At 40.7% G+C, this 17,264-nt stretch overlaps 1 protein-coding gene across 1 annotated transcript in view; it reads left to right on the plus strand.

The window, feature by feature from the left end:
* Window positions 1-17,264, plus strand: part of KIAA1328 (KIAA1328 ortholog) — a 227,307-nt gene that overhangs the window by 175,213 nt on the left and 34,830 nt on the right. The window contains exons 9-10 of the mRNA XM_064176570.1: window positions 5,838-6,022; window positions 16,750-16,858. Of these exons, the coding sequence (XP_064032640.1) occupies window positions 5,838-6,022; window positions 16,750-16,858 (294 nt within the window). The remainder of the gene's footprint in view (window positions 1-5,837; window positions 6,023-16,749; window positions 16,859-17,264) is intronic.

A 17,264-nucleotide genomic window follows, 5' to 3' on the forward strand; every position in this document is an offset into this window, starting at 1 on the left:
CAGGTTGCAGATGTAGATGTCCTAAGGAGGGACATAACTACTTTGTTGTCAGTGTTATCCTTATGATTAGCTCTAGGCAGACATACATGGTGTATGCACTAATTATAGGTGTTTCCTGAATAAAGCACCTGAAAAATCTGACTTACTTGGTAGTTCTGGACCTTGGTGCTTACAAAGAGTAACATAGTATGCTTGAGAGAACTGAAAAAGCTGGGGTTGTTCAAGAGACCACTCTTCTTGTTTCTTAGTTTTACTAATTCAAAGTCTCCAGTCCTTTTCTCCCTACATTTTTTTTAATTTGCCACGCAGACAACCAGCTTCCCAAGCAGTCCCACTTTGGAATTGGTGTTTGTGCTGGTTTGAGGCTAAATGGAATATTTTAATGAGAGAAATTAGATCATTGGTTGTGAAAACAAAATAATGACAAAGTCTGTATTATTCATTGTTTTCATTGCTTTAGTGAGAGGGGTAAAAAAGCCAAAATGTCAACTATTTGTTGCACCCTGGTCTGTGACACTGGATCTATTCACTTCTTCACTCTAGTATCTCTGCACTTGGCTAGCACATGACAATGTCAGCTTTGCTGGTTATTTTGTTTGTCTTTCTGGGAAAGTAGAGAGAGAAAGAGGGGGAGGTGAGAGCCCCTTCTCAGCAGCTTTCCTTGTCTGGAGGGAGTTTGGATTTCTGTATTTCTTCTAATTTGTATACAGTTGTAAATACCTGTCACTATATTGTGTGTATGTACTTGTAAATGTTGCTTTGCTGTAAATATAGCTTCATCTTACTTCCAAGCCATCTATCTAGTCTGATATATCTCAATAGTGTGTGTGGGGAAGTTCCTAACCCACTACAGTGTTTTTCAAAAGTGTGGTTTAATAACTTGATTTAAACTGAGCTAAATTTAGACCCCTGCTGGAAAGAAGATCCCATGATGTGTTGACACCTTATTCTTTGTCCCAGCACTTGTGATGCTGCTGCTTTATACCAATCTGACTTTGGAAGCTGCTCTGTCTGAAAACACTCTCAGCCAAAGTGAGAGAATTTGTCAGATTGCATCTGAAATGGCTATGTAGGTTCCAGCTACAAAAACGTATTGCTTGCGTTGTCTACTTATCACAAGTTTTGCATCATTAAGTGTTATGCATTCTTGGCCTGATACAATAGCAGCAGATTGTACACATGAACTGTTAATTACTTTATTTTTAAAACAGAAATTGTGGAACAGGAATATTACACTCCAACATGTTTGCTTTTGGACCTAGCCTAGCACGACAGTCTGTTAGCTTTTATAATGGTTAGACTCTCAAGCCCTTGCCTCAACAAGGGTGCTGTAGGATACCATTAAGGCAGCCATCTGTTGAACATACATACTGAAGGCATGAATTGCCTTGCCTTTTGGGTTTCTGACTAGTCATAATGTAGCTGTGTTCTCTGGAGCCTCCAATCTGCACTGAAAAATGCATGGAAAGATCAGAGTTCAGTGAAAGGTGAGCATCCAAATTTGGGATTGATGACCGTGAACCGGTCAGATGAGCACAGGGTACTAAGCAAGGGAGAGATGAAACCTCATGGGTGTACATATGCTGGTAGTAAACATTACTCTGTGGCGAGAATCTGAGTTGCTTGAGTTGCTTAGTGATTCAATAAATCTGTAAAACCATTTGCATATCAAGGCTACCATTATGTTGGATTGATTCATCAGGATATGTAGCTAAAACGAGTTAAATTCTATCAGAGTTTTCCTGCATTAATTTTACAATTAATTTTAGTTGACTCTAAATGGACATTTGCTTTAGTATCTTGAAGAACTGACTTTCTTCTCTTAAAGCAGAATAATGTATCTATATGGTGCCCTAACTTGAACAGTACATAAAGATTGCTAAATAAGACTCCATTAAAAATACTTATAATGTAAGTAACATGGGTCCCAATAGCCTTTCTAATGTCCATTAATGCTTATTCTGAGGATCAGAGCTCATTTTACTGAGCCATTTACTCAAACCGTGTGATTATTTAGAAAGTTAATTCATGCATACTAAAATCTAGCTTAAGTAATGCAGAGGGTAGGAGGTAAAACTCTATGGAGACGATAGTCCTTTTTGTTATTTAATGATCAGCCATAATTAACTTGCAAATTTGAAATAATTAGAACAAATTAAAGGTATTTAACTTTGCCTCCCTAAAGAAAAATTCAAATTGCACCAAATGCAGCTTTAAATTATTCAAGTCTCAGAGGTCTGTGCTGGGTTTTTTTTACAATGCCTTTTCTATGATGAGAATACCAATCTGCTTTTTGTCAGAAAGCATCCTATCAAGTAATTGTTCTTTGTGTCTAATAAATGACAGCTATTCTTCTTTGTAAAAGTATTTGAGTCTCTGAAGACTACATCAGCATTTCCATGGCATTTTAATTCAATAAAACAAAAGGTTAATTTTTTTTCTATTTTTTAAGGAATGCAAATACTAGCGGTATTCAATGGGTCCTGAATGACATTTAGAATTTGCCATTCACACTCAGCAAGAGTATCGCGATACGAGGCAGAGACAAAAGCATTCAAGGTGTGTTTTCCTTTGTCGATGCTGTACTTCAACATTCATAAGGAGGCAGGAGTGTTGAGACTTATTTCTTTTATGGTGATGCTAGTTTGCAGCTCCTGCCTTAGTGTATGCGTAAGATAGGTTAATAAGGTCCTTACTTAGTCTTCTCTGTTATGTAGTTTCAGGGAATAGCGTGAAAATTTGTCGGCTATTGTGACACCCTGCAGGAAGTCATACTAACCAAGCTGCACTTGAGTGATGTGACAGCTTGCTGATTTGAAAATAAAGAAGGACCAGTTTTGTCACTTCATCTCTCTACCTGTAGATAACTGAACGCTTTGGACCAGGGAAGTTATTCTGCCCCTGTGCTCAGCACTGGTTAGGCCACACCTTGAGTACTGTGTCCAGTTCTGAGCCCCTCCATTTAAGAAAGATGTTGAGGTGATTGAACATGTCCAGAAAAGGGCACCAAGGCTTGTAAGGAGGCTGGAGCACAGCCCTGTAAGGTGAGGCTGAGGGAGCCAGTGTTATTCAGCCTGGAGAAGAGGAGGCTCAGAGGAGATCTTATTGCTGTCTACAACTACCTGAAGGAAGGTTGTAGCTGGATGTCTCAAACTGTGCCAGGGCAGGTTTAGGCTGGAGGTTAGGAAGAAGTTCTTCACACTTTCACACAGAAAGAGTGATTGGCATTGGAATGGGCTGCCCATGGAGGTGGTAGAATCACCATCCCTGGAGGTGTTTAAAAGGAGACTGGATGAGAAACTTAGTGCCACTGTTTAGTTAATTAGAAGGAGTGAAGTAATAGGTTGGACTTGATTATCTTGAAGGTGCTTTCCAAACTGGTTAATTCTGGGATTCTGTATGATCATATATTGGTTTTAAATTCTCCAGGTTGCAGTAGTCACATTATTCTGTTTGCTAAATAACAATGAATAAGTGAATAAGTAACTATGTTCTCAGACATTTTTTTCTTTCTTACATTTTCTTTGTTTAATTTTGGTACCTTGTTAATTATTGACATTTTTTAATCTCTGTTATTCCTGTCCCTCCTTGGTCTGCACACCTCTCAGATTAAGTGTTTGGCATTTTAAGATTGGACTCTTTGTCCTTACTTGAGCAATACCAATACTTTAGCATGGACTTTCTTCTACTAAAGAGCCAGGCTCTAATTAATTTTTAGTGAAGTATAAATGCAAATGTTATTTCCTCATAAATCACGTTTTGTAACATCTTTTTGGTGTCTGTTTCTGTTTGAATTGCCTCTGCCGTAGCATTGTTTCAACTGCAGCTCGGTATTCTAGAGGTAACCACAACACGTAAAGAGTGTTGCAGTGAACCAGTCAAGTAATTGCCTGCTCATCTACAAGCCAAGGGTCATCATCTTCACAGATGATCACAGGCTGTAATTAAATACACTTTAAAAACTCAGAAAGCATCCAAATAATGATGAACTCACTGTTTTTAAATGCTGTTAATCATCCAAGTACAGGCAAATGGAACATCAAGTCCTGAATTATCAGGAAAATCTGGTCAAGTACTACACCTTTAAGCCTCTTTAAGCAGTTATTAGTGTCCAAACCCACCTCTTATGGTACTCTGGGTTGCAGAAATTAGCAGGTTAATAATTTCATGTATTTCAAATAACATGCAAATTTAGTCCACCATAAATTTTAATAACACTTTCCAATAATATCAATGGCCACACAGTTTGAAGCCCTGAAGTAAATCGAGGTTATTCAGATAAGTTTTATCCAGCACTTCAGTCAGTTATTACAGGTCACAAACCATTATATAGTGTTCTGCATTAATAATACAGGAGTAACATTTAACTGTCCAGCAGGCACAGTGGGCCCTATTAAAAAATGGCTTATATAATACATAATTTTGAAACTTTTTATATAGCTTTCATTTTCTGTTGGGAACATCAGACACCTGCTTTTTTTTTTTTTTCTTTTGTTCCCTCAGATACACAGTAACTTCAGTAGTGTACTCTCTCCATGTGAATCAAACCCCACAAGTACTACAAACTCAGTGGCAGTCTTTGGGTTGCCCGTATACAGTTGATGCTTAAACAGAAAAAAATTTATTTGTTTAACCTTCTGTAACTTAGGAAAACTGCCTGTCACTCCCATGATTGCAAGTAGAACAATATAATCTTGAGATGAATTGTATTAATTCTATGTAGATAATCCAAAGGGGGTTTTATGTTTTTAATTGCTTTTTATTACAATGACAGAGCTAATGACATATTCATGTTGGGAGTCTTCGTTTAAAGCAGTAGTTGTTTCCCAGAGAGCAGGGTTTGAAAACAGTAGATTGTCTATAGTGAGAGAAAGATGGGTCTCCCTAGACTCCTGCCTTCCAAGAATGGTTTATAATTGCCTACGTCTGTAGAGACCGAAGTCATGCATGTTCCAAAACACCAGATTTGCCTCCTGACTTTGTGAAGTGTTTGTCATCTTGTGCTGAAGATCATCTGGAAACATGATGGTTCTTATTACCTTTCTCTTTTATTTGCACTGCAGTGCTTACTGCATCAAATACTTGCCCACCAATTTGCTACATATATTCTCTATCCTCCTGGTTTTGTTCCTATCACCTCTTCTTGTCACATCTCCTCTCGTCCCTGTTCTTCTTGAATCAGTGTATCAGCATCACTGAAAGTATTTAAAAGATGTGCAGATGTGGTAACTTAGGAACATGGTTTAGTGGTGGATTTGTCAGTGTTATGTTAACAATTGGACTTGATGATCATGGAGTCATAGAATGGTTTGGGTTGGAAGGGACCTTAAATCTTAAAGGTCATCTAATTCAGGGCTTTTCCCACTTAAATAATTTTATGATTCTGTCTTCTGCTTCACTTTCACAAACCATGACTCCAGTTTTCTCATCATGTAATCTTCTCTTTCCCCCCCCTCATCCCAGTGAAGGGGCATTTTTAAAATTACTCTTTCTTCCAACCTTATTCCACTGTGCTGGACAAAGTACCTTCTTTGTACTTGTCCTGTCCTAACCACTCAAGAAATCCAGAACCTAATGCTTTTAGAGAATGCACCAAATGCCACAAAACTCCAAGTAAAACTGACAAAGTGCTGCCAGCTGTTGATAACCAAGGACTCCAGGCAAACTTGGTTGGTACCTTAACAATTCTTAGGCATCCTTAACAATTCTTAGGCATCCTGCTTTCAACCAGCAGTACGACTTATGCTTCTGTAGAGTAAAAGTGTGGGAAGGAGCTGGCTGCAGTGTTAAAAGGGATGAATATATCACGAAGTAGCATGATCTTTGTTTCCTTCCAGTGTACCAGTGTCAAGATGTGAAGAATATTTTTCAAGCACTCTTCCAGTGAGAAAAATCTCCAGAACAGCCACGAGCACTGGTGGGAGCAGTTTGGGGAAGAAAATGGCTGATTTTGATGCAAATGTGGAAGACTGGCAAACCCTTCTGCTGCAAACTGAAAGGGAAGGCATCAAGTCAAGGAAAGGTAAGGGAAAGCATATTGTATTGAAGGGCCATGAGTGTGCTGATGGCATTTAGAAATTGTTCAATATGTATTCAAGAGCATACCAGTGAAATGCACAATTAAAGAGAGGGGGTTGCAAGTTGCTTAAAGCAACTCAAGAGAGGGTGACTACACTTAAAATAATTAAAAAAAAATAGAAAACCTTGTAAATAAGAAGTGATCTTAGATGATGTTCCTGATGGAAGGGACAAATAACACTTTAATCTCCAAAAGCTGCTTCAACAATTCTTTTTCCTTTCCCAGTGATAAGAGAGAGTAAGTGCAGTGGGGCTTGCTCTTGAAATGTAATCTTCTTCACATTCTTTTTGTCTCCAGTAATGGCTGTACCATTACACCCTGGTATTTTGGCACACAGGAATATCTGTGCAGCTAGAATGTATCCTGCTTTTAGCTTAGTACCTCCACTTAAGTTGCAAAGAAGCAGCCCTTCTTAGGAAGAGAAAGGGTTGGGAACAAAAGCAGCTTGGATGTTGCACTGCCAAACCTTAAGCATAATCCTTGGTTCAATTATGAGCTAGCTTTTTTTTTAATTTTAACTTGTCAGCCAGTTTGCCATGTATGTCAGCATAAAAATAAAGAAAATGGCAAAATGAGAAGAAATGTGGTTCAGTTTTCACAGGAACAAATAACTTGTGTTATTGGTTAAGACCATACCAACATTAAAAAGCAGTCCCTGTGAAGAAACTTTCAAAAGGGTATCATCAGCCTGGACCCAAACAGTGGCTGAGGTTAATCTCTTCCAAGGCACAGCTACAAAAGTTGGAAGCCTGTAAAGGGCTTGTGTCCAAAAAAATCAATTTCTAATTTGAAACAAAATCATTTTTGACTAACAGGGGTTCAGGACCCATTACTTTTGCTGTATAGTCTGCTGACATTTCACACTTTCTGTTGTGCACAATGAATCCTAATAGTCATTTTATAACATTGCTACACCAATCAATTTAAGCAAGAGAAAGCCGTTACAATTCTGCAAAGTTTCAGGGGCAATTTTCACTGATGGTTTTCTTTTATGTTTTTTCAGCTATCATTATTTTTTTCTTCTCTTTTCCTCTTTCTTCTCCCCCTTCCTTCTCAGTACTGTAGTGATGAAATTGAGATTTTTCACAGTTGGATGATAGGTTTTGTTCCTTGGATAGGGATAGTCCCCAAAAAGTGATTTATTTTCCATAGATTTGGGGGGAAAAGTATTCTGACCTGGCCTCTTATTCATTCATTCATTTCATTTGGTTGTACTTAGAAGTTATAAACTACACCTGGCTATTGCACTTAGCATCTAGGATGCACCTATACTGATTTTGTAATCATAGTGGTCAGCATCATGTCTGGAGATGGTGGGTATCCTTCACAAACATTTACTGAGATTGTTAGCTTTGAAGATGTAAAGCTGCATGGCAAAATTTAACTTACAAATGTTGGCACTTGCTGGGATACCAGATAAAGTTCAGAGAAATGTTTTCAAGCTGTGGAACAACCTCAGGTCTATTACAGATTTGAATGGCTTGTTTATCACAAGGCAAATTACCTAGCGCTAATCACCGAAGTTGAAGTTTTCTGTATTTAGTACCTTTTTAATTGGCTTCCCTCTGTTATATGTTTGGACTCTTTTAACAAGCATACACACATACTTATAAAGTGCTTTTTCCATCTTTGGGGATCACTGGGATACAGAGTCAAATTTCTTGATTTTAGTTAGCTCTGGACATAGCAGTCTTTGTCCTTGCTTCTGCTGGGTCTTCCCATCTGTTGTTGACCTCGGATTTCTGCTTTGAAATTTGTATTTTATTAGGAAGCAATTATGTAGCATCTCACAAAAATAAAACGACAGATGCTAACAATATTTTCTTCGTTGAAATTAATAAAAAGTCAGTATTTGCCTTACTGCATCAGAGCGCTGAGTTGGCAAGCCTGGGAGTCTGTCTCAGACCTGTACTGTCAATACAAAGATATTCTTCTATTGCATTGCATTTGCTTGAGCTCTAGCTAAGCCATGCTATGTGGGAAAGGGGACTGACATCAACATGATAATGTCTTGAGCCATGAAACTTCATGTTATTTACTCAGATAGCTTAATGAAGTGGCCTTTTGGACAGGAAACACCACTGCTGGATACTGTGTACAGAAACATGTCCACTGAAGACTTAACAGTCAGATGTTAACCTATTGCCTCAGAGGTTTATTGTTCTCTTACTTTGATCTGTCTTGTCTTTTTAAATAGTACATTTTTCAAGATATGAACTGTCTCCAAGCACACATTAGTGCAGTGCAAGTGCTGCTGTGGACCTTTAGGCTTATAATATAATTTCTCTGTATCAGTAGGAATGTGGAGGGTGGTCTCTCCACAGCAGCATAGGCAGTGGTACCAGACTTTGGTATTGTTTTATTCATCTCCCTCTACTGTATTTTTTTTTCTTCTTTTTTTATTTTTTAAGATAAAAAATTAATCAGGAGACTATTCCCATGATGGAATGGTGCAAGGTTTACTGCTCACAGGACTGCTTCCTTACTGTGAGGTGCAGTGAGTTTGGAAACGATTCCTTCTCTTTAGATACTTAATAATGAGGAGAAGAGCATTATTGACCTGGTCCCATCATCATGTGGAGTGAAAGGGGCACTTCTCTCTTTTCAGAGTGGAATTTACTGAACCCACTTAAGCAATCAGCATTTATTCTCTCATTGTTGCTTTTTGTCTCCTGTTTCTCTTTGCTCCTTCATTTTTATTCCATGCTTTAGCAGTTTTTTTTTGTCTTGTAGCCAAACTGTTTTAGTTTTACCAGTAAAACTTTAAGCAGAGGAACTAATCCTCTAGTCTTAGATCTTTTCAGCAGTAAATTGTTTTTATTGATGTCACCAGCAGCTATGTCAATTTGTACTAAAATCTACCACCTTGCTAGTTAAAAGGCACTGGTGTACAGAAAGGTGTATTTCTCTTCTGCCTTGGGAAATTTTGCTTTGTTGGCTTGGAAAGTAAACTAGATTGTGTCCATTACATTCAGCGTTATTCGGCACTTCTTTACATTTCTGTTTGAAGTCTTCCTCTTCAGATACTTCCTGAAGTATCTCCACATTGAGAGAAAAAAAGAAATATTTTTCACTTTATATCTTTTTGGGGGACATAGCATCTGCATGAGTGTACAGTGTATGGCATGCATGGCTTTCCTTTCCATATGCATAGGACAAAGCCAGAGAAGGAAAATTGTTTTAGCTCATACAGTCTGTACTTTTCCAGGAGCTGATTTTTCTGTTATAGTGTTTGTTTTTCAGTAGATTTTCTAATGTAGCTTCTTAGGGATTCAGGATCTGGAACTTCTTCCCTTGAGGGAAGATTCTTCCCTACAATTGAGCAGAGCAATTAGTTAATGTTAGTGAAGCTCTTTGAAGATGTGAAGTACTATATAAATGTTAAGTATTATGAATATTAGTATTATTCAGTTCATAAAGATTTCTTTCATGATTATCAACCTAGATTTCTCTTTGCTTACTTTCATCCTGTTACTGCTTGAACCAGCCTCAACTGTATTACATAATTCTTAGAGTACTTTCATTTTGTGGACTGTGGTATTTCCCCACTTTCTTAATGTTGTAGTTGTCTGTCTCCTGAGCAGAAATACACTCCTATATGAATTTTCTCAGATGAGTCTTTAATCTCCTTTAAATCATTATAATATCAAGTTAATTATTCAATTCCATTAAATTGAAACTAATATTCTTAATGTTACTTTTTAGAAGACATCTGTAATTGCTTTGAAGGTAACTTGCTTCGCAAGCTTACATCTAGTTTGTTTTTTGCTATTATTTGCTACTCCAAGTTCTCTGTGTTGGTGTCAAGAGTGAGATTATCACACTATGAAACTTTTTGTTGTTCTTTTTCTCTAAGGCTGAGCATGCCTTCCTTTTCCACATTTCTTACTTCTCTAGATCATCTGCAAGGTCTCCTGTCTCATACTGTCTTCCAGCACCTGCAAATCTAATTAATTTGCTGTCATTTGTATCACCTCAGTTCTCTGTGACTTTTCATAAATAATTACCAGTCACTTCATAAATTCATTAACTAATTCCCTTTAGCCCTGAAATATATATCCTTCACACTAAAGAATTTGTATCTCTTTTTCCCCCCCGATAATTTCTTTTCATCAGCTTTATATAGGCAAGTGTTATACATCAATATAGTCTTCATTATCTCCTACTTGCCAATATGGCTTTTACTTATTTTTTCCACATACTATATTTAAAAATTATTAGTAGCTAGGCCATTTTATGATCATTATTGATTTAATCTTCTTCATATGTTCATAGACCTGCTTGGCCTTTGGTATTTCTTTTCCCTCAATTGACTTGCATGCATTTTTCAAGATGTGTTTTTAAACTTTTTTTTTTTGGGGGGTAGATATGCGCTTATTCAGGATTTCTTACTACCTCTGTTTTATGTGTAGGCAATCTGAGAGCCTCACTATATTCCCAATTATGTCCTTTCCTTGTTTTTCATTTCTATCCCTGGTAATATTTTTAGACTTGGGTCTCTGAACAGTGCCCTTGAGGCTGCATTGGCCACTTCCAAGTTCATATATTTTCTTTTTCTGAGAAACACTTTGCTATGAATATAGTATGCTGACAGTATGCCAACCTTTTCTCATATTAAGAATTGAATATATTCTCCCATACTCACCAGGTTTTTATTACTTTGGTATTAGTTCCTTAAAATCCAGCTGCTTCAGTCTGCTGTCACAGGATAAGATTTCCAAATATCTTTTATTCAAGCATAAAGCCAATAGTCTAAACAAGAGGCTTCCAGTTTCTATATGAGTACCCGCTATTCTCATCATGGATTGGCACACTATCAAGCTACCAGAGACACACAATCAATATGGCTTTTCTGAGAGGTCCTTCATAATTTATGTTTCGATAGTCATGCTCACTATATGGTGGTGAAGCATGTTGAGAATCCATTTCTCATGGAGACACACACAAAACAGGCAGCAGTGGCTACCCTAAAAAGTATGGATCTATTGTAACCAAAATTACTTATCACTCCTTCTGACACAATTAAAGTACAAGTTTGGATGTCAGCTTGTAATTTACTACAGAACCAGTTATGCTCTGGCCTTAAGCTTTAAGGAATTTTCTTTCTAGAAAGGTGGACCAAAATGTGTGCACACCTACCTACAAAGGGGAAACCTCCACTCAAGGGTACCCTTAGATGGTGCTCTGCTCTAAGGAGAGATAAACCAGCTGCAAGGCCACTTTGTTTGATGAGACCAACCCAAAATGAATCGTAGCAGGACTCTGTTTATAGTCTGGGCAAAGAGGTGATGATTAAAACTTCTAGCAAGCCTCAGACCTTTGTCAAGTGTAGCCACGCTTCTGTGTTTCTTTCAAGACAGTGTGCCTGCCACACCATTTTGTTTGTTAACCTTCCTAGAATACACCTGGAAAGCAAGTGGTTTTCACAGTATCACAGTATCACCAAGGTTGGAAGAGACCTCACAGATCATCAAGTCCAAGCCTTTACCACAGAGCTCAAGGCTAGACCATGGCACCAAGTGCCACATCCAATCCTGCCTTGAACAGCTCCAGGGATGGCCACTCCACCACCTCCCCGGGCAGCCCATTCCAGTGTCCAATGACTCTCTCAGTGAAGAACTTTCTCCTCACCTCCAGCCTAAATCTCCCCTGGTGCAGCTTGAGGCTGTGTCCTCTTGTTCTGGCGCTGGCCACCTGAGAGAAGAGAGCAACCTCCTCCTGGCCACAACCTCCCCTCAGGTAGTTGTAGACAGCAATAAGGTCACCCCTGAGCCTCCTCTTCTCCAGGCTAACCAATCCCAGCTCCCTCAGCCTCTCCTCGTAGGGCTGTGCTCAAGGCCTCTCCCCAGCCTTGTCGCCCTTCTCTGGACACGCTCAAGCATCTCAATGTCCCTCCTAAACTGGGGGGCCCAGAACTGAACACAGGACTCAAGGTGTGGTCTAACCACCACACATTACTACATTGTATGTGTTTGTACCCATCTTAAGTAAATGCAGTATTTTAAATAATCTTAATTCTTTGCATGTCTGTAAATTTTGCACTAAAGTGGAATTGCAACTATGTTGTGGGTTTCATGTTTCAGTATGGATGGTAATGTTGCTGTTCACAGAGCTGAGAAATGCTAAGGCATGACAAAATTACTTCAAGAGCAAAACACTGATTTTACTCTAAATTTTGCTGAGACTTGTGGTTTTCCTTGTATTTATTGCTTAGTTAAGTGATGCTGGTTGAACAGAGCAAATTAGGCTAGATTAAAAAAACACAAACCCCACAGGCTTTTGTGTAGTAGATGAGATTACTCCTAATTTGCCTATCCCACTTCCCCCTGACTGCCGCTATGCAGGCTGTCAAACTAAATCCTGTCTACAAAACCACTTTTCAGGTGAATAGGCAAAAGGTGGAAGAAAGTGGTTTGGACCACAAAGCTCGAAAGTTTGTCCTAAGTCCAGCTTGTTGCTGCAGGTTATCTGCTTAACATTGACAACTTGGACAGCATATAACTTCAGCTAGTTTGCATGCAGCACCAACTGGAGATGTGGACAATAAACTGGAGAGTGGGGCTCAGTATTCATGGTACAAAATCTCATACTAGGCTGTAATAACAAAATTGTGTGACACTTCTCCAAAGAGAATGTATCGGTAGTGTGCTGTAGCCATTTTGGAGCTTCACAGGGCAAAACCAGTGAAAACCTGGGCAAGCTGAGCAAGCTTAAGAAAGGATGATTCAGCACAGATCAAAACAGTGGAATGGGCAGTCCAGGGAGGTTGTGGAGTCTGCTTCTCTGGAGACATTCAAAACACCTGGACGTGTTCCTGTGTGACCTACTCTAGGTGATGCTACCCTGGCAGGGGGCTGGACTAGTTGATCTTTAAGGTCCCTTCCAACCCCTAACTAACATTATGTGATTTTGTGTGATTCTGTTATCTTCCTTCTTTCTTCTGCTACCTAAGAGGAAGGTGCAGAAAAGGGAGGATAAGACTGTTCTTGGAAGCTATCAGAAACAGAGCAAGAGACAATGTGAAAAGGTTACAACTCAGAAAATCCTAATTAGCTATACAGAAAACTGTGAGGGTGAACAAACACTGGAATCAGAGAAGTTGCTCAGCCTGGAGAGGCTGATTCACTGTCAATGGATGCATTCAAAAACCTGCACAAGGCCTTAAACCTGATCTTGCTGGCTCTTCTTTAAACTGAGGACTGGACTCCGGACTTCACCCTTCAGCCTAGGTTATTCTGTAAGAGTTACTGGAATGAGAGGAGAACCAATGGACTAATACTTCTGTTTTCCTGGAGTCAAAATACAGTTGTAGTGATATTAACACTTGGAAAACTAACATCTTCTAGCATGGCATAAGAACAGTGTGAAATAGATGAATCCTGTGGAGCCCTGTATGAAATTATAGTGCAAGTTTGTCAGACTTTGAGCAGTAAGATGGAGGTTGTGCAGTGTGACTTATTCTACGGAACAGATTCTGTATGATCCTGAAATACATTCTATTAACAGTCCTGTGAGCTGAGTTGTTTGATTGCCATTTCACTGTATGTGTGGCACTCCAAGAATGTTGTAACTTTTATAATCATAAAATCAACCAGATTGGAAGAGACCTCCGAGATCATCCAGTCCAACCTAGCTCCCAGCCTCATCCAGTCAACTAGACCATGGCACTAAGTGCCCCATCCAGGCTTTTCTTGAACACCTGCAAGGATGGTGCCTCCACCACCTCCCTGAGCAGCCCATTCCAATGCCAATCACTCTCTCTGGGAAGAACTTCCTCCTAACATCCAGCCTATACTTCCCCCGGCACAACTTGAGACTGTGTCCCCTTGTTCTGTTGCTGGTTGTCTGGAAGAAGAGACCAACCCCCACCTGGCTACAGCCTCCCTTCAGGGAGTTGTAGAGAGCAATGAGGTCACCCCTGAGCCTCCTTTTCTCCAGGCTAAACAACCCCAGCTCCCTCAGACTCTCCTCATAGGGTTTGTGCTCCAGGCCCCTCACCAGCTTTGTCACCCTTCTCTGGACATGTTCCAGCACGTCAACATCTCTCTTGAGTTGAAGAGTCCAGAACTGGACACAGGACTCAAGGTGTGGCCTGACCAGTGCTGAGTACAGGAGAAGAATAATCTCCCTCATCCTACTGGCCACACTGTTCCTGATGCAGGCCAGGATGCCACTGGCTCTCTTGGCCAACTGGGCACACTGCTGCCTTCATCTTCAGCTACTATCTATCAGTACCCCCAGGTCCCTTTCCTCCTGGCTGCTCTCCAGCCACTATGTCCCCAGCCTGTAGCACTGCTTGGGGTTGTTGTAGCCAAAGTGCAGAACCCTGAACTTGGCCTTGTTCAATCTCATCCCATTGACCTCTGCCCACCCATCCAGCCTGGCAACGCCCCTCTGCAGGGCTCTCCTACCCTCCAACAGACCAGACCTGTTCCTAGCTTGGTGTCATCTGCAAACTTACTGGTGCTGGACTCAATCCCCTCATCCAGATCATCAATAAAGATGTTGAACAGGACTGGGCCCAGCACTGATCCTTGGGGAACACCACTAGTGACAGCTGCCTACTGGATGTGGCACCATTCACCACCACTCTCTGGGCTCTGCCATCCAGCCAGTTCTTGATCCAGCACAGAGTGAATCTGTCCAAACCATGATCTGCCAGCTTGGCTAGGAGCTTCTTGTGGCAGACAGGTCAAAGGCTTTGCTGCAGTCCAGGTAGACTACATCCACAGCCTGCCCCACATTCACCAGGCAGGTAACCTGATCATAAAAGGAGATCAGGTTGGTGAGGCAGGACCTGCCCTTCCTAAACCCCTGCTGGCTGTGCCTGATCCCTTGGCCATCCTGTAGGTGCTTTGTGATGGCACCTAAGATGACCTGTTCCATGACCTTGCCTGGCACTGAGGTCAGGCTGACAGGTCTGCAGTTTTCCAGTTCCTCTTTCTGGCCCTTCTTTTGGATGAGTATCACATTGGCAGCTTCCAGTCTTTGGGGACCTCTCCAGTGAGCCAGGACTATTGATAAATGATGGAGAGTGGCTTGGCCAACTCAGCTGCCAGCTCTCTCAGCAGCTTAGGATGCATCCCATCCGGTCTCATGGACTTGTGAGGATCCAAGTGGCTCAGCAGGTCCCTTACTTCTTCCTCGTGGATTACAGGGGGACTACACTGGTCCCTGGCTCCGTCTGCCACTTCAGGAGTCCAGTTGTCCTGGAGACAACCTGTCCCACTATTGAAGATTGAGGCAAAGAAGGTGTTAAGTACCTCTGCCTTTTCTTCATCCTTTGTCACTATATTCCCCTCTCTATCTAACAAGGACTGGAGGTTGTCCTTGGCCCTCCTCTTGCCATGCATATATTTATGGAAACATTTTTTGTTTTCCTTAACAGCTGTGGTCAGCTAAAGTTCTAAATGGGCTTTTGCCTCTCTAATTTTTTTTCTACAATACCTAGCAACATCCTTGAACTTTTCCTGGGACACCTCCCCTCTTTTCCAAATACCATATACTCTCTTTTTTAGTCTTTAATTCCTTCAGCAACTCCCTGCCCATCCAGTCTGGCTGCCTCCCTCCTCGGCTCGTCTTCTGGCGCGACGGCACAGCTGCTCCTGTGCCTTTAGGAGTTCTTTCTTCAAGTAGGTCCAACCTTTCTGGACCCCTTTGTTTATAAGGGCTCTTTCCCAAGGAACTTTCTGAGTTAGTTCCTTAAATATGCCAAAGTCTGCCCTTCGGAAGTCCAGTGTTGAGGTTCTGTTGGTGCCCCTCCTGGTTTCTCCATATATTGGAAAACATATAATTACCTGTCTCTCCTGAAGAGTCTGTAGCCATTGATTACAGCACTCCAATCATGTCAGTCATCCCACCATGTTTCTATGTTGGTGACAACATCATAGTTTTCCTCTTGCACCAAGGCTTCCAGCTTCTCTTGTTTGTGACCCATACTTGGTGCATTAGTGTGCATGCACTTCATCTGGGCTGCTGCTTTTACCCCTATCTCTGGCCTTCCACCCTCAGCCTCCTTTAGTTTGTCTCTTGTACTGTCATTTTTAACTGCCTCCCCCTTCCAGTGTAGTTTAAAGCTCTTTCAGCAAGCCAAACCAGCTCATGTGCCAGGGTCTTTCTCCCCCTCTGAGTCAGTTGTACCCCATCTGTTGCTTGCAGACCCAGGCCCATATAAAGTTCCCCAAGATCAAAGAATCAAAAGTTTTGTTAGTGGCACCAGCCTCTGAGCCACTTGTTAATCAAATACGCTTTCCTATTCCTCTATGCATGCCAACCTGTGACTAAGGGTATAGATGAAAAGACTACCTGTGCCCCCGCTCCCTCAACTGCTTTTCCCAGGGCCTTGAAGTCCCTTTTTTATAGCTTTTAGTCTTCTGTTATCAACCTCATCACAGTCACAGAATCACAGAATTAAACAGGTTGGAAAAGACCTTTGAGATCATTGAGTCCAACCTATCACCTAACCCTTCTAATTAACTAGACCATGGCACTAAGTGTCTCATCCAGCCTCCTTTTAAACACCTCCAGGGATGGTGGCTCCACTACTTCCCCAGTTCCAGTGGCCAATCACTCTTTCTGTGAAGTCCTAGTGTTCTGTAATAATGCAGAATCACAAAGCATCTGTCTGAAACTTACTAGCTTCTGTTGTCTGGCTTGTCTTCATTCCTCAGGGATAGCTTCAGGACCTAGGAAGGATGCAGCCACGTCTCCTGTGCTGATAGGCAGCAGGAAAGAGCTTGCAACCACAGCCACATCACCAATCCAGCGTGACACTTCACGGTAAGCTGTGAGATAATCTCTCGTTTAAGATTCTGCAAACACAACCATCAAATTATCATAGTTGCAGGGAAGTGGCTGAATTTCTATGATATTTCATGTTAGCATGAGCTGGATAATATAAAATGAGAACTGCCATATCCTTTTGACATTCTATAGTAAGCTTTAAATTGCTTGTTAGAATAAGAAAAGCAGGGATATGCCAAGTTCTAACATTTTCATTTTACTTAGATTCTGAACAGAAAGTATTTTGTGTTTCTAGTCCTGACACATGAAATACTTCTGTAAATAGTTTGAATGGATGATGTTTAACCCTTGTTAGGTTTCAAATCCACTTGAAGATTTTAATGTCCCTATATTCACCCCCGTGTCCCCATATTTTATCAGCTGCCATTTTCTAAAAAATGTT

This window comes from Pogoniulus pusillus, chromosome Z, assembly GCF_015220805.1.
Source record: "Pogoniulus pusillus isolate bPogPus1 chromosome Z, bPogPus1.pri, whole genome shotgun sequence".
NCBI lineage: Eukaryota > Metazoa > Chordata > Aves > Piciformes > Lybiidae > Pogoniulus > Pogoniulus pusillus.